This window comes from Haliaeetus leucocephalus, unplaced genomic scaffold (assembly GCF_000737465.1).
Source record: "Haliaeetus leucocephalus isolate CR32 unplaced genomic scaffold, Haliaeetus_leucocephalus-4.0 Scaffold384, whole genome shotgun sequence".
NCBI lineage: Eukaryota > Metazoa > Chordata > Aves > Accipitriformes > Accipitridae > Haliaeetus > Haliaeetus leucocephalus.
Window position 1 is genome coordinate 8,538,973 of NW_010972820.1, and position 18,476 is coordinate 8,557,448.

At 40.1% G+C, this 18,476-nt stretch overlaps 1 protein-coding gene across 1 annotated transcript in view; it reads left to right on the forward strand.

Moving 5' to 3' along the window:
* Positions 1 to 18,476, forward strand: part of LOC104835463 (proto-oncogene tyrosine-protein kinase ROS-like) — a 39,281-nt gene that overhangs the window by 12,339 nt on the left and 8,466 nt on the right. Inside the window, 12 exon segments of the mRNA XM_010573458.1 lie at positions 605 to 779; positions 1,261 to 1,312; positions 1,314 to 1,376; positions 3,463 to 3,650; positions 4,261 to 4,365; positions 5,074 to 5,204; positions 5,280 to 5,344; positions 7,988 to 8,117; positions 9,156 to 9,253; positions 9,880 to 10,083; positions 11,208 to 11,342; positions 16,620 to 16,783. Coding sequence (XP_010571760.1) covers positions 605 to 779; positions 1,261 to 1,312; positions 1,314 to 1,376; positions 3,463 to 3,650; positions 4,261 to 4,365; positions 5,074 to 5,204; positions 5,280 to 5,344; positions 7,988 to 8,117; positions 9,156 to 9,253; positions 9,880 to 10,083; positions 11,208 to 11,342; positions 16,620 to 16,783 — 1,510 coding nt within the window.

Consider the following 18,476-nt stretch of genomic DNA (forward strand, 5'->3'; position numbering starts at 1 on the left):
AGGTTAGGAGAAAATGCTGGAGAGAAAAACAGGTCTGGTAGTTCAGGCTGTAGAGGTAAGTGCTGCAGTGACAGCAGCATGGATGGAAGCTTCAGATTTTAATTTCTGGACCACTGGACACAGAAAATGTCATGTGCTAAACTGGATCACGTAGATTCCTTAATATAGATAATCGGATTCATTAGGGCTACACCAAACATTTCCCTGCCCTAAAACAAATGTCATAGCACAATTCCACTAAACCGCCTCCGTTCAATTGCATCATGGCAAGCTGAACTCATGGGCACATCATGGTGATCCAGAAATACAAGCTGCGCAGAGATAAGCAAGGGGAAGGCTCCTTTTGGCTGTGCAAAGGGGTCACTTAATCTGTTGTCCTTTGTGGCTGCCAAGACTTGTACGTCTCCTGAAAACAAAGGAAAAACCTAGGTTTTGTGTCCTTGGTCCCTAAGAGGATGAAGTCCTGTGACTGAAACAGCATGTGTGTAATCTCTCCCCTACAATATTAAAAGGTGGCAAAGTAGTTAATCTACCAAGGAATAGAACTGTGACACAATTTCAGCAGAGCAAGAAGGTTGACCGCAATGATATTTTATTTTTCTAGTGGCAAACAAAAAGTTACTGGTTTTCTCCTGCAAGCACTATGTGCACAGCAGATCTTGTTCACACATGCAATCTCACAGGAACTCTTCCTTCAACTAACTACTTTGTAAAAGTAACAGTAGTTCATGTTACAGGAGTGAAAAGCACTTCCTCTTCAACAAGCTTTAAAGCTACAGGTAAGCACTTAATGTAGGGAAACAAGATTTTAAGACTATTTTCAGGACGTGAATATTCAAACACAGTATTTTGTAAAATTTAGCAGGCAATTTTCTTATACTAAGAGCCAATAGTTGTGTGTGTTTGAAGAATAAATAACACAATACCATATCTGCAAAAGTAATAGGGGGAAAGAAATGAGGTTCACTTCCAAGTGGAGCAGAGGAGAAGAGTGAGGGAAGCTGAAATGAAATACCTATACACATGTGAACTCATAACTACTGGGGAAAGGCTGCATATGAATGAAAACTGAAATTTGTCGATCGCAAAAAGAAGGCCAAAGATTCATTCTCCATGGGGATTATTGATATAGATCCTCCATCCTTTTGTATGTCTAAACATCCATGTGCACATGACTAAATTTTTTTCTGTGCCTGTTAGCCCTTTGTCTTGCTATAAACACATTTTAAGGGTTCTGTTTCTTCCCCTGTTTGGCCTAAGCTGGTGTTCCCAGTAAGCCAGGAGTTCCAAAAAGAGCAGAAGACACTAAAAACTGTACAGTGGGAAAAGGCTGATGACAATGGAAGAAACCTGACCTACTACATCTTAGAAAGCAGGTAAGCTACACGTGCAGGCACTCTTCCCATAGGGAGCAGCCCAGGACAAATGTGGGTGCGCAGGGGCTTTTGGTTTGACTCTGATGGGAAGAGTGAAATATCTATGGTGCAAAAGGCCCTTCTCATGGGTTCTTTTTCTTGAGTAAACTAAGTAGCCTTCATTTCCAGAAATTCCTAGAAAACTTGGAAGAAAATACATTTCCAGACCAACTCTGAAATATAGGGATATATTTGGATATAAGTTGGTGAATTAGAAGAAGATTTGGAGATGTTTTCAAATCGCAGATTTCAAGCATGTAGTATGTATTTTTGGCTAAAATGTATGTAGAACTATCTTAGTGTTCAGAGGACTCATGAAAAGGCCTTATATAGTTGCCAGAAAAAATCATAAGGTATTCCCACCAACATGGGATGACTAGATAATTTTTAAAGTGCTCTGTCATCAAATGCAGATTGCCTGGACTATATGTGTCATTAGGCATCTGTAGAATGCCAGTTCACACTTATTCCTACACTGGCTTTGGAAGGGCTGAATGGACAGGTTAGAGTATATTGCTGTGGGCAATGACTTTGAAACTTCCCATTTTTTGACCATGACTCTGGAGGGGTCTGTTTAAGGCAGTCAGTGCAAGGCTTAATTAATGTATTATTTAAAAATGAGGAGAGTCTATCTTCTGAGATATTCCTATGACACTGTTTGAAATCAGGATTGATGGAGGGAAGCAATCTTTTTAAACTCAGCTATTATTTCTTTTTCCTCAGTTAACTCTGTGCTTATGAAAGCTAAGGACTGAGAGCGCTGTGGAGCTGGGCATACTTTACCTATATAAGTTTTCACCCAGACATATTTTCCTGGTGCTGTAATCTTCCTCCATACAGTTCTGTGAGCATACAGCAGTGCTGACCTGCATGCTATGAGACCACAATAATTTTGATATGCCAACAGCCAGTTTGTACCTGGCTTGCTGTGGATGGGTAAAGAAAGGACAGTCCCTTGACCTGTGTCAGGGTTGTGCGTTACCCGCTGTATTCTCCAGGTTCCAGCTTCTTACTCATCTCTGGAATCATAATGCATCATTGAGGTGGTTTTTTTGTTTTTTGTTTTTTTGTTTTTTTTAATGAAATAGGCTTTTCTCCTGCAGTTTGAATGTGCACATGCTGATGTTTTTGACTGAATTTCACTTTGAGCCTCATGATCCTTTTACACCAGGTAGCAAAATGTTAGGTCAGTTGCATAGCATTCTAGAAAATATTTGCATAGCTCTTTGAAACAACTCCTGTTTTTCATATAGCTCTGGTAGGGATATGTACACACCAAGGACATGAATATATAGTTTTTCCATGTCTTTATGGTTTAGAAGTGTTTGACCTTTTTTCTGCATTGAAATGTGTTGGGAGAATGATTGACATGCTCATGAAGGTCATTTCACGTGAAATATTACAGTCTTGTGTGGCATGAAATGATATTTCAGATATGGCCTTTCAAGTTTAAATACATGGTCTTCTTTTGGTTGTTGAATAATCAGCTCTGAATTTATTGTGAGCAATCAATCTCAGTCCAATGGGGAAAGGAAGAAATATACCCAGCAGTCAGCAGATACTATGGGAAACTGGCTAGCTAAAGAATTGTGTCTTCACTGCCAATGACTTGCTTCCTGTTTAGTTTGTGAAACCTGATGCACAAGAGCCACTGAATTACTCTGGGCCCAGGAAAGCAAAAACCTCTAACAGGACACAAAAATAAATGCTTATTTTTTTCTGAAGGCTAAATAAGACGGTTTTGAAATCATGTCTGTGAGGCGTACACTGAAACAAGTGAAATACTGCTGGAGCTTTTATGTCTAAAATGTTCTAGCATTTCATTTCCAATGCCAAGCTAAAGATGTGTGATTCCTAGCATTGCTGAAATAGCATGGTACACTTTTCTGCTCTGTAGCCAAAACCCCACGACCAGCTTGAGCTTTCATGCAGGCAGAGAGATGTTGTGAAGGCCATGAAACTGAAGTGAAGAACGGGGAGGGGAAGCAGTAAACTGCCCTCACTGCGTTAATGACATACCTGTGCTATTTTGCTGTGCCCATTGCAGGAAGCAGTCTGACAACACCAGCAAAGTGAAGTCCTTGTGGGAGGTGGTTTACAACAGCTCCTGTGCCAGTATTTGCACATGGAAGGCCAAGAACTTAGAAGGAACTTTCCAGTTCAGAGTGGCAGCTGCAAATGTGCTGGGTCTCGGTGAATACAGTGACACAAGCAAGGATATCATTTTGGGTGAAGGTATGTTCTGTACTTTCTTACTCTGTTAATCAAGTTTTTTATTCAGAATAATCTTACCAATTTATGAAGAGACCTGCTATTTTAATAATGATGTTGCTGCACAGGTAATTGTCTAAGAGTTAATAGATGGTGGCATTTATATGGTGACCCCAGCTGGTAGTGCTCATCAGGCTCTTTTGCATGGAACAATGGGCCTGCATTTTGCTTCTGCTTATTTATACCTGTTTGTCTCTATGGCCCTGCAGTCTGCATTATGGTATGGTTCTTGAAATAAAGACAAGCTCCCACACTGAGTTAAGGATGTAAGGATTACTTCTTGCCTTCAGCCAGAATGTTAGATGTACATTCTGTGGGTGTTTTTGAAAATCCCACTCTTTCTCTTTCCGTGTGCACAGTAGGTCATCACCACAGGAATGGCCCAGAGCTGGGGGAGGAGAATTAGTCTGACTAAATGTAGATATCTGCATACAGCCTACAAGAGAGCTTTGTGCAGAGGAAGACATTTACACAGCAGGCAGCTCAAGGGTTCTGTTAAGGTTTGCTCAGCTCCATAGGATTGATACTGTTTGTACACACAGTCATTAACCAATTTTCCCCTTCTATTTAACAGATCCCATGATCTCCCCAGACACCATCATTGCCATTGCTGCTGTGATCGGAGTTGTTGTGCTGGGCTTGACTGTGGTCATACTATTTGGTTTTGTTATGTGGCTGAGTTTTTTGCATATCCTTGGTTCACCAGGCCTCAGTAAAAGGCAGTTCAGATGGCAGGAGATGATCAGCCTTCAGGTTTAGGGAAATGCTGAACAATCCCCAGGGTGGGGAGCTGGCAGGAGTTTGTATATTCTCATTCTTTGAGGCCCTAGAGATGGCTGGTTATATTTTCAGTATTAAGGACAAGATACCAATTCACTCCATCCTCAGGCATTTCTTGCTGTTGATTCCCTGCAGGGAGAGCACAGGAATGCTGATGGAACGCTGATGTTCCTGTGTATCCTTATAAAAACTTGTGCCTTATAATTCTAAAGTTGGGTACTGCATTTATTCACCAAAGGGTCCCATTTTTTTCCTCTTAAGCTTTGTTCCTGAAGAAAGGATGTAGAGATTACCCTGATACGTAGATGTCCACCTGTGATGGTCCTGCCTTCTCACTCTGCATCCTCTCCCTGGGATACAGCAGCAGCCCTTCAGGCTTGGGTCTTGCCACATACAGAAGTGGATGCTTGACTGATTTCTCAGCTCAAGAAGCAGCTGTCTGTATTTTCTGGGAAAAAGATGATGGCCAGATGGAAATGTCTTGCTTACATGAGTTGCTGGGGGGTCATGTTGAACAGAATAACAAAAAACCTGTAGCCTTTCAGCCTGCTCACGCACTGGGATGCTCTCAGAGTGAAATATCTGATGGTCTGCTTTTCTGTTCCAGTATGGCACCGAAGATGGAAATCCAGAAAACAGGCCTTGCCTGGACAGATAGTGTTTGTCAAGGAAGACAAAGAATTAGCTCAACTCAGGGGGACTGCTGAGACAGTGGGACTAGCCAATGCCTGTTATGCTGTAAGGTTTGTCCTTGCTACATGATAATGGTGGTGGTAACCTAAGTGTTATTACACTTTGCTTTCTGTTGAGTAGACTTTGAAGAAGGGTGCGACATACCACGAAAAGAGTGAATTCTTGAAGGAGGCACACTTAATGGGGTAGGGACAGCTTTGCCACTGGGCACCCTTCGAAGCCAGTATCATGTGAGGGTGGTGGCCTTCAAAGGAATGAAAGCAATGTGTTCCTCTAAACAAGTTACTGTGCCATTTTTGGGGTGTTCTCCTGTTTCTGTTAAAAAATTAAATCACTACTGATGAATTTTATGAAAATAAAGCTATAAAACTAATTAGCAAAATTTAAGATACAGACTGCAAGTTCAGTATGCTCATATCATGGATTTACTGGGGTTTGGATTGATATATTTCAGTACCTTTGCTCCCCTAAAACTAAGTTAGTTGTTAAAGGCAATTGGGCAACGTTTGGCTAATCCCATTTTACCAAAATAAACATATCAAAACAAGCTGATGCCTTGAAGTTTCAATTTACTGTGGAAATTGTTTTTTAAAAATGTGCATACTTACCACTAGAGGCTGCCACATACCTCTTCTATTGAGGTAGACTTAAAAAAATAATGCATCTGTCACCAGTGCAAGAATTTCACATAGTAAGGTCTGTGTGTCAGCTAGAAGGCTGGTTTTCCAGAGTGTCCGCACAAACAAGTAAAGTTCAGCTAAGTTTTCAGCTGGTAACATAAGACTGAGAGTGTGGTTTAGTTTTCAGATGCACTTCTGCACTTCTCTGACTTTTATTTCATGAGTCCAGAAATAGAACCATCTTTTGAAAAATGAAGGATTTTATATCCTGTACGGAAAACAGTGTTATTAAATTTGAAATTGGTTTTCACAGCATTCCTTTTTGTGTTTACATGTTTTTAAGAAAATATCTTGCATTTTTTGCCTAACTTCTTCCACACACTGTACATTGAATGAGGTAAGAGGCTTGTGAAAACCAAAATGAAACCATGTCACTAAAGTGTAAATTAAGGACAAAGAGTAAATGTGTGTAAACTTCCTACAATCTATCTTCAGTCTACCTAGCAGTTATAAACCCAGTTAAGGTCTCTTTTCTGTGTAGTATGAAGCTTCTCCAATACTGCTTTCTTGTTGCAGCTAATAATCCAAACCCAGAAATCCTAGAAAAATATATAATTGGAAATTATTACATTTAAATGTAAACGCTAATGTGGGCCCATATGTACACCAATACAATGAGACATAGAAACGAAGAGAATAGAAAAGTTTAAATATTATCTATTCCCAGTAGTCATTAAACAATGATAAAAAAAATTGGTATGTGTTATATGCTTTAAATCTTTCATTTTTTTAACATGAAAATAGAATGGTTTTGTTCCCTCATGGAGAGCTTAATGATTTTTCTTGATGTTCATCTGTAAGGTCTCATAAATGAAACCAAGTGCAGAAAGGAAAAATAAGTGGACCAGATTGTTTACAAACCTTGATGTTAGGTATTTAAATGCAACTTTTATTTTGCTTGCCTTTTTGGATGTTCATTAAAATTTGGATTGTAATGTTATGCATACTGTCCCAGTTAAGCAAAGACTATTTCTTTCTTCTATTATTGGTGTGCAGCAATGGGGAAATTCGGTTGCTTGTATTTCAAAAAGTCGTCTGATATTGGTTATTGATAAGTCATTTGTGTACTAATACATGTAGCAAATTCTTGAGAGTATCCCATCATTTGGGAAGTAAGGAATGACAGGTCAGTGGAGAAAAGGCTGCATGAGCTGTAAGGGAAGTGCCAGGTGCTCCTTCTCCTCTTTTTGTTCTTGAGAGTGCCAAAGTGTGTCTGATTGAGAGGTATGTGCTACGGGCAAGGGGGAACTGTCAAATTCAAAACCACACTTCTGCTGGACTCTTTGCCCACACATAAGATTATGTGAACTGAAAGAGTTTAGAAGGAAAATGGCCCTCTGTTTTATTTGTTTGTTTACACTAGTGCATTTGACAGCATTTTGGACACCACCAGTTCCCCCAATAGAGTCAAGTTTCTCTGACTGCTGGTGCAAGTCCTTTCACACAGCAGTGTGAAGAGAAAACCATTTTCTCACAAAGAAATGTGATTGTAAAAACACGGGCACTGACAGAGGCAATAAATATTCTTCATTCTTTGAAAAGTGCTAGATCTGAGAGTACTGATTGCTCTGTGGTAATCCCTATCTTTTTGGACACACACAGGCAATTAATAGCATATCTGCAAGTATTCCTCGTGTGTATTTTGTTTCTCTTGAAAATGTACTGTGAGAAACAGTTCGCCTCTGAATTGTGACAATATCATGTTGCACCTTGTGCTTTTACCTTTCTCTGTGCATTTCTCTGAATCAGCAGTTCTACTGTGAGTATAGTAGTAAAAATACTCTATTAAAATCACAGAGATACCTTTAATGTACAGGTGGCAATTCATGTTATTCCTAGAGGAGATTGACATTTGGCTACCTTTCTTTGCTTCCTGGAAATATGATGAAGTGTGCTTTTAATACACATGCATGCATTAGAGTGCCTATCAAAGTAGAAGTGTAAGCCTGTGTTTTGAAAGGATGTCCCTGAACTCTCCCCATGACTGAGCAGATCCAGGCCCTGTAAGTTGCTAAATCATGTTGTTGGTAGAGGCAGGATTGTAAAGGCCAAACTGCTCATTCATTGCTTGCAGCTATATGCACTTTAAAAGCTATCAACCAGCTGGATTTCTCATATGTAAGCTTACAGTTGTTTCCTTCTCTTTAGTAAATTTGATCAGCCCCACATTCTGAAGTTACTTGGCGTGTGCCTGTTAAATGAACCTCAGTACCTTGTACTGGCGCTGATGGAAGGAGGGCATCTACTTAGCTATTTATGAGGAGCCAGAAAGCAAAAGGTAGGGTAAAGACCATGAGACTTATATTTTTAACCTGTAGCTGCCCACAGCTTCTCAGTTTTTCCATTTCTCAAAGGCCATGCTGATGTTCAGCTGTTTCTGTACCTGCAAGGTCTGGCCTGGCTTTTCCCTAATGCCCTGTAACCTCAGTGTTGCATGCTGACCTTGCATTCAGGGTTGCTGTGAAGAGGATTGAATGTCATTAGACCACTGACCAAAACTGTGTTTTCAGTTGTGAGAAGTCTGCTGAATTTCTCTCTATGAATACCGTGAACAGTCCTTTGAAAAGTGATCATAAATAATGGTGGTCATGTATCTGATCTATTAGGCTGCATAGGGTTGTGGGGTTTTTTTTGTCTTTCAGTAGCAGCAGTATCTTTAATGTGCTAGGTATAGTCCAGGCATATAAGAAAATACTCTGTCCCTGTGCCTGTGTCCTCAAATTCTTTAGAAGGAAAGAGGAGGAAAGAATAAACTTCTTTAATTAATTAATTATTTTTTCCATAGTTAGCATGGAGAAAGAATATGGATGATAGGATTGTAGGTCAAAAGGATTTGACACTGAAATTTTATAGCATTATAGCAATTGTCTAGTTCATTTACATGATCAGATCAAATCCACAGTCAGTATTGAATTCTACTGAAATGTATATACATGTATTCTACTAGAATAATATATTACACCAATAAATACAGCAGCAAACAACCTGATCTGGTAGTGGGAGGAGATTTTCAGGGTCCCATTTCTTCCACTGTAGTGACGAAACAATTCTGAAAGTCCCAGGATATTCTTAGCCCCAAATCAAAGAACAGGATGTGTTCACCTGCCTTGCAGTGCAGTGATTTGGCAGATTACCCTGCCGGTAATTAGCATTCACTCTATTGACATACAGAGATTTTGCACCTGTGCTTTGCAAGTTTTGGAAAAATCCTATGCATTTCAAATGAGGAAACAATACTATCTTTGCATAGGGAGGTTGTCATTCTGTGTTTGTAAAGCTGGAAGACATGGGTAACTTCTGTCTTTGTTTCTTGTAGCTCCAGAGTCCCTTACTGACAGTGACTGGCCTCTTGGATATAAGTTTGGGTATTTGCAAAGGCTGTGTCTATTTAGAGAAAATGTATTTTATGCACAGGTAGAGAACTTATTTCCTTAGTCTTCCAAGGTTTATCCACAATATCAAGCCTAATTATCTTCCCTGGGAAAAAATGCCTAGAAAGATGTCACAATGTAACAGGGAAGGCGAGAGCACTGGAGTAAAATCTAATGTTAAGCTTTTCTGCTAAAAAACACCTACAGTTCTCTCACAAAATGGTGGGCTACTCTAAGATCTGAATTCAGGACTCATTGCACCCCAGGCAAGAATCATATTGTGTGAGAAGGGCAAGTGGGGAGATCCATTTACTGTCTTCATCTGCCTAATGGGTAGCTATAGAGGACACAGAGCCAGACTTTTCTCAGAAGTGCACAGGGAAGAGATGAGAAGCAAGAGGCACAAGTTACAGCAAGGGAAATTAGATAATATTGTTCACAACGTGCAGGATCAATCACTGGAACAGGTTGTCCAGACGGGCTGTGTCATCTCCAGCCTTGAAGATATGCAAAACTTAACTGGATGAGGGCCTAAGCCACTTGATCTGGCCTCGAGGTCAGCACTGCTCTGAACCCTTTGGTTGAAACAGATGACCTCCAGAGGTCCCTTCTGACCTGAGTTACTCTGCAATGCTAACTCCATCCTCTTGTTTCTGCCTTACAAAGCAGGGAGCTGGCTGCTCGCAACTGCCTTGTGTCTGAGAAGGAATATGAGAGCTCTTCCTGGGTAGTAAAGATTGGTGATTTTGGACTTGCCAGAGATAGCTATAAAACTTATTATTACAGGAAAAGAGGAGAAGGCCTACTCCCTGTCAGATGGATGGCTCCTAAAAGCCTCATTGATGGTGTCTTTACAAACTGCTTTGATGTCTGGTGAGTTATAGCAGCCACACAGCTGTGGGAATAATCATACTAAATCCCACAGCAAGAAAATACTGGTTTACAGGAGGAATGATAAGGTTGCATATTGCCATCTCTAATATTTAGGCTAAGGCAGATTTCCTCCTAAGCGATATTTTAATGAGCTAGTGAAAAGTTTGGCACCACGACAGTACCTGCATGGATATATTTCTTAATGCTTTGAGCTCTACCTTTGGATTCTGGCTGGAAAGAACTAGTATCACTCAATGAAAAAATTTTGTACTAGGCCCGCAATGTGTTTTTTCCTTGATTGGGCAGTGAATTGACTGCCTGCATGCTGTTCCATTTTGTTTTCCATTAGGTTAATTGGCATTTCCTTCCTACAGCCAAATACTTTCCCCTTACTGTTTCACCCTCTTCTGATGACTTTTTTATTCTGAAGCCCAAATTTCTCAGCATCATCAGGGGAAGGTCATAATACTTTGCTGTGGAAGTTTACTTAAAGCGTGTATTTGGGTGGGTTTGAATTTATGGTGAAGAAGCAGAGGCCTGCTGTCAGGAGGCATGGAAAAAAGCAAACAAAACCAGATCCGTTAAACCTGAGATTCACACAAGTTTGGATTTCATTAGCCATAGGTACTCACGGTGGGCTATAGCCCACCAATCTTGTCCAAGTCCTCAGCCCGTGCAGCCCATCCATTTGACTGCCACTCTTACATTTATCTAAGCAAGTCATTTAGTGCTCTGTGCCAAACCAAATGAAGTGGTGATTGCTTTGTGAGTGGTGCTTAGGAGAACTTGTATCTCTCCATTTCCAGTGACACCTCTAGAGATTTCTAAACACTTGTTTAAGTGAGGACATACTCAACCAGACAGTGTTGTCCAGGAAAGCTGTGGGTGCTCAGTGTCTTCTAAGCTGCATCTCGGTGAGTCTGGGAAAGTGTGTCAGTTCTTCACATTTATTTTAGCTATTCCAGAGGCTGGCTTTAGGACATATGAATTGTTTCACAAAAAATTTAAACTCTTACTCCTAATTTTTCTGAGTCTTATTCTTAGGTTAGAGACATTTTAACTGTTGATAGGGACATTGTTCATGATGACTATGGTAATTACATTTTTTTGTTGGTGTTTCTTAGGGCTTTTGGAGTCTTAATGTGGGAAACATTAACTTCGGGTCAACAACCATATCCAGGTTTCTCCAATACAGAAATTTTACACCATGTACAATCAGGAGGAAGGCTGGAATCTCCAAACAATTGTCCTGATGACCTGTAAGTTAATTTTGCTTAAATGTTGTTGATAATATTTATAAGAAGCAAGAGGCTTACTGTGAGGTAGCTGTCATTTTGAATGTTACTTATGCCCATGCAGAGTTCAACATCCTCTATTTTTTTTCAGCTAAAACAGCTAGCACTTGTAGCTCCCAACCTGCTACTAATTCATCCAGTAGTGCAGCCTGTGAGTAAGAATTTAAGTGTTGAAGTTGAATGGTGGATATTGGTCTTTTAAACAGGTTTTCAGAGACAATATAAAGTCAGTCTTGGGCATGAATCTGGTAGTAATGTGATAACAGGCTGAGAGTGCCTGATGGTATTGGTTAAAAGTTAAAATGGATTTAAGAAAGAATTTACTGGGCCCTGTACACCATGTGCCTGCGATAGCAGATATAACTGGCTTTCTTAATGGTAGCTGCAGGAATTAGGCTAATATTAGAACATAGGTGGAAAACAAACCATGCTCTCTTTGCAGATATAACTCTTACAAAAGCCAATAAGAAAAGCTGAAGCAGTACAGCAAAAGGGAAGTCTGCACTTCTGGTTAGTCTTTAGCTGAGCTGGATAAACAAAGCTTTCAATTTCCATTTGTCTCTTGAGCACAAAATTCAGGTTTAATTGCAAAATTCTTGCAATTAAAAGAATAAAATGATTACATGTAGTGGATCAAACCCATACTGGCCAGAGGTATATAAAGGAGGAAGTTGAACCTGAGCCCAGCGATCACTCAGTATTGTCTAATTTCATGTCTCAATTCCTATATCACCCACTCTGCATAAGCAGTCACACAATGCACTTGACAGCTGGTCCTACAAATGAAAGGAGAGGCTACTTAAAAGTGCACGGTTCGTACTCATGGGGCTGAGGAAATGGCTTGAGAATAATTCTGTGATTGGCAAGCCCAGATCTCTGTGATAGATCTCGCATCAATTACCATGCTCTGAGTTCCAGAGGGGATGATTATTTATCATTATGTAGGTGTAGCTGAAACACCATATTAGCAATAGAAAAAGGTAAGCTTTAGCACTTGGTGGAACTGAAGAATTGAAGAGATTAGGATATTTTCTTTTTTAGAACAGAGTGAAAACTGGAAGTCACAGAACAAATGAGAGCCCAAAGCAATTTCCGTTTCAATATTTTCTGCTGAAAAAGGTTTCCTCAAAAAATTCCTGACAGCTGTCCTGTGAATAAAAAAGCATAGGAGGTAAGGTATATCCATGTACTAGTTTGATATTCAAGCTCACACAAAGGCTCATAAGTTGCCTTTAAAATGAGTGACCAGATCTTCAGAGGAATCAAGAAAACTTTGCTTGAAGTAATTTTTAAGGTCCCAGATCTTAAATTTAGCATAGCACCTGGGCTTAAACACTGGTCTGCCTGTTGTAACTTGTAGGATCAGGGCCTAATAGCAGTAATGTAGTTTTTGAAAGCCAAGGGGCTGAATGAGCTCTTAGAGTCTTGTACCATCTTTTATCTCATTTGGTGAACACTCAGCACCTGCATGCAGCTTCTGTCAGTAGCGTAAATAGCTTTTTGCTACTTTGCTAGGTCATTAATGGCATGCTGGGATTCTTGACATTCCTGCTTCCCTCCTTGTGGTTTTGAACCTGCATCAGGACATCAGCAGTCAGTAATTGTCTCCTCGGCACTTTGGCTTGCTCATTGTCATTTGACAAAACAAAACATCACTGATAGGAAGAGAGTTCAAAGGCCAAACTACTTCAGCTGAGAAGTGTTTAGGAATCTGTGGAAGGCTCACACTGCAAGGGCAAGTAGGGCTGACACAGAAACCTTGGGGTGTAAAAGCACAAAGGAAGTGGGATTGGTTTTTTTGGCAGGGGGGAGAAATTCTCCCCCTCGCCTCCACAAGATGTTGCTCCAGGGAGTAATCACCTGCTTTCCCCCAAAGAAGTGTGGGTAGGTAAAGCTTGGTAAATAATTGGAAAAGGGGGTTGGGAATCTATAAATGAGCCACATTTATTGAAATATGAATTAGATGTATGAATGGCACTACTTTTGCAGTCAGAGATCCACATGTGGCACAGCCACACCCAGGTGCAAGGCTTGCATGCAAGAGCATGCCAAGGTTTGGACTGAACTGAGATAATTTAAGATAGATCCTCTAAGGCTGTGGGTTACAGTCAGGAGAATTTGTACAAGCGTGGTGCCACTTGCTGACTTGCAGCTGCGGTTTCACCAAATGCTCACTCCCATGCAAAGTTACACAGCTGAGTTTGATGAAGAAACTTTACTTTGGTAACTAAGAGCTTTTCCTATTTGGCTCTGGGAACACCGCCGTGGAAGGATTTGGAGGGTGGGAGAGAAGAAGGGCTTGCTCAAGAATGCATCAAATGAAAGCAGGAGGTCTTCTTCATTCTCACAAATTTTGTCCTTTTCTAAGAAAATCCCTACATCGATTATATTTTCCATCTCGTGTGAGAGAAAATTGGTAATGCCCTGTAGCTTCTGTGCACTAAAGAGCATTTCAGGAGTTGTTCACTTTCAGCCTCAAATATTAGATACTGAATATTAATTCTTTGGTTTTCCAGGCTCTCGAATTCTTATTTGCCCCATGTATGCAGATCTGTTGTACATATGGTTACCAGTTGCCCCACCCAGATAAAACACAGTTGTGAAGTGTAGGTGTACATCTAGGTGTACAGGCTAGTTCTTAAACCTAACATAAACCTTTAGCTGATGTTGTGTTTGGATCTGATATCTTTCATCTCTTCTTGAAAGGCTATCCTCATGAAGTAGGGGAATCCTCTGAGTCTCCTCCTCATACTGAAGCGACGCACTATTTACTAGCCCATATTTGGCTCCAAAAAAATATAGGAATGTGCTCAAGCTGTCATTCATGTACATCTTGGCATATTAACCTGGCGCTCACCCTCTTTACTGGTCTCATGCTGATGCATTTCTGGGGTAGTGAAAGTTTATGCCATGTGACTTAAAACTTTGGATGTCACAACATGCCTTGAAATATGCCACAACATGCCACAAATAGCTATCTATGCAAAATTTGCAGATATATTCTGAGACAGCATGAAAATTTTTGTCATTAGAAACCTAAAGCCTGTCTGAATTAAATACTTTGTGAACAATATCAGTTCTACCTGGTATTAATATTTTAAGCCAACCAGCAAGTAATTTGATTTAGGAAATAAAAATATGGAATATAATTAAAACGAGAAAATTCCAGTTCTGAATGTTTTGGCAGCAGTGAATATCCCCACTCAATAACAAAACTGAATGCCTTTATAAAGCAGATTGTCCAATAAAAATCAGTTATTTAGAAAGACAGAGATTGGTCTTAGAAATACAAAAATATTCAGAATCCACATTTGTTGTGTTCTTGTTTCATAAATGAAAAGAGGGTAGATTTAGGTTGTATATAAGGAAGAAGTTCTTCACTGTGAGAGTTGTGAGACATTGGAACAGGTTGCCCAGAGAGGCTGTGGATGCCCCATCCCTGGCAGTGTTCAAGGCCAGGTTGGATGGGGCTTTGAGCAACCTGGTCCAGTGGAAGGTGTCCCTGGCCATGGCAGGGGGGTTGGACTAGATGATCTCTGAAGGTCCTTTCCAACCCAAACCATTCTATGATTCTATGTCTTATGTATCATTTTCCATTTATTTCTCCCTCTGTTGGCCTATGGCTGGCTGTTCCTTCCTTTCCATTAGAAGAGCAGTGTACACAGTCACCTCTTTTACTTCATTGCTACACCTTGCACAAGGCTCTGCTTATGAGAGCCCAAGTGCTAACCTGGTGGAGCACAGCACCTGAACTCACCTTTTTTTCTTGGATATCCTACCAACCAGCATGACCAGAAAGTAGATTGTTTGGCTTCCAGCATCCAATGCTAGCTTTGGAATTCAATGTGACAGACACTTTGCTGGCAGCAGGAGTTATTTCACCTCATCTTGAGTCTTATTCAGTACTTTTCCTTCTATATTTCCAGTGTCGTCAATAACCAGTACACCTGAAAGTAAGCAGATTAAGTGATTCAGAGCATTAGGAAATCACTACCACTTTTTAGATTCTTAAAATGGATTTTCAAGATTTCACTGGATTCTTTTGAAAAAAAAAACCAGAATCACTCTGTCCAGCTCCACAACCACATGATACAGGTCGATGAAAAGTGGTTCTAGTTTCTACTCATGTTTCTCACCCAAGGCCAATATTTTAATGAAAAATATCATAGAAAAATCAGAAGTCAAGAGATTTCTCTTACCTGTCACCAAGGGTTTTGTAAAATACTCAATTGTGGTGAAGGACAGCAATCTCCTTTTTAAGATGGGTAAGTGAGGATCTGAGCAAGCCAATTCATTTCACATAACTCAGTAACACGTGGTATCACATAGCAGCAGGTCTGGGAGGCTGTTTGTCAGGGGAGGATTTGAACCTAGGGCTTAGAGGTGAATATTCCACATTCCAGTAGCAGCTTCCTGAACCAGCCTTTCACTGGCTGCTCAAACGCTGCTCTCTGGTTTTGAGACTCTAAGACCTCTCCCCACTCCCAACACTTAGCATGTCCAGGTGCTGGCTGTGTTTTGGTTTTCAGCCTGGCTCCCCCTGGCTTTTGTAGGATTTGGTTTTGTGTAGCCTGGACTCACCTTGAGTAAGCAATACAAATCAGCCCTATCCTTTAGACAAACAGGAGGGGCGGTTTTCCACTGAATAGTACAGATAGTGTTGTGCAAGGTGGACTAGGATCCCTGCACCCAGAGGAAACTCATACCATTTTTGCCTTTGATGGGAAAACTTACTCCTATTTGTTTTGGTCTGGAGGCAGAAGTCTAAATTAACCCTCTCTGTGCTGGAGAGTTTGCCTTGAACTTCCCCTAAATTTGAGGTAGCATCAGTTGAAGGAGGGTTAAATGAGCTGATAGCTTCAGGTTCATTTCTGGTTTTAAACATCCTTTTTCTTCTGTGAGACAATTACCTCCTTGTCTGCTTTCTTAGAAAATATTGATGACTTCTTTGGTGACAACAGATGTTAATGGCAAATGTGTCTTTTTTTTTAATGTTATAGCTGCTCCCAATCTCATAAATATCCATCTTTGAAAAATTAAAAGCATTCATAATGAGTATTCCTGACAACTGATCTTTAATCTGCTTTTCCTTCCCTCAGCAGCTGATGATAATCTTTGTACTACATACAAAGTTTTCGGAAGTTGAAAATCTGGGCCAAACTTGCTTCTCAGATGATTTAATGGTTGAGATTAATGATTCTGTTATCTTTAATGTTTGCATTTTAACAATTTTTTTTCCAGATGTGATTTAATGACAAGATGCTGGGCCCAAGAACCTCGCAACAGACCTACTTTCTCTTATATTCAGAACAAACTGCAAGAGGTAAGACGCTCTCCGCTGTCCTTCATCCACTACCTTGAAGACAAAGAGACAGCAACTGGAGTCATCAGCCAAGGTTTTGAAGGTGAGTCGGGGCCAGCACCTGCTGTCCCCATGGCTTCTTCCCCATGAACAAAGTGGGATTCAGCAGTTCTTTTCATTGCCTTTGTCACTGCCTCAAATTCTCTGCCTATAAAATGGGAACAGCAATGATTTACCTCTCATAATGAACTTGTAAAGATTCATTAGGTGCCATTAGGTACAATGCATTAGGTAAAGCACATACAAGATTACCAAGCAAAAAGACCTCTATGAGGTTGCAATTGAGCCTGTCTCACAGAGGTATCCAGCTTGCATCTAAATTTTTGATACTTCATGACCCTGTTCCGCTAAAGTAAATGCTTAAGTTCCTTGTACAGCCAGGAGAGCTTTAGAAGGCTTCCAGATGGAAATCTGTTCCAATTTCAAAGGCATCTACTCCCTCTCCATCAGCTAAACCTGGCAGTTAAGCACTTACTTTAGGAGTACTGATTTAGTAGTTGCCTGAAAGTGAGGCATAAATTAGGTACCTAAGTAAAGCAGCCTTTATCCTAGCCCGAACTATGATAGCTCCAGCCGGGAGTCACATCATGCCTCTGCTCTGCACACTGTGAATGAATAGAACTAGGTGATGTTAGGGAAGATATACTTAAGACATGGGACACAACAAAGCCCAATTATGTAAGAACATTATTAAGGTTGTGAAGAGAGGAATTAAAAAAAAAGGTGATGCTAAATTTGATGTTGTCTGTGTAACTGTGATTCACATCATCTAAACATGGAAGTAAACATCCTGACTGGGTGAGAACAAGAAGGTTTTCACATCCTGCAGTAATTCCTGACTGGCTAAATCTTGACGAAAGGTGATGTCTTAGTAAACAATGTGATCTGAAAATCTGCAAAAAGAAAGTTTTTATCAGTTGAAATATTTCACTTTTATTTCAGAGAGTGTTGTTTGGGTTTTTTTAATTTAACCCGTTTGCATTGTGTGATTTTCTAATGAAAAATATTTCCTGTTAAAAGCATTACTTTGCATTCTAAAAAAGGAAAACCTAGTTGTTTCTAAAATATCTAAAGGCTTTGTTTTGATTTCGGATTTTTTTTCCTTCACAAAATCTTGTTGAACTAGGAACTTGCCCTGCTTCATAAACAGTTGTGATACATCAATATTTTCTGATTTCCTAGAAACTCCCTGATCCATTCCAGGAACGACACAGTACTCAATTACACACCTACATAGTGATTTTTCTACAGGATTCTACCTATATTCAATTCACTGGCATTGGTATTTTGCTTATCGTTTATCATTTGGTGTATTTAATATTTTGCTTATCTTTATCATTTGGTGTAGCTTTACAAATGTCAGTTTATCCCCATCGTGATTTCTCTCTCTGTCAAATCCTGTCTGTGCATGACATGTTTGTATGTCATTACAAGACTAGAGACTTTATCATATGTCATTACAAGGCTAAAGACTTTATCAAGACATGATGGGACCAAAGATAACCTATTATTTCATGCTTTTTTAACAACTGATTTTGCACCCTTGTGCTATTATGAAAAGCATGTAGTGTAATTTCCTAGTTTCTTTAAGGGCATCTGCATAGGGAGTTCAGGAAAGAGACAATCTGGCACAAATCTAAGACTGCCATTAGCTCAGGAAAGGAGTACAGCTAATTAATTAGGCACTATGCCCAAGCTAATAGGGCTTACGTTTTGGATGGACTTCACCTCACCTA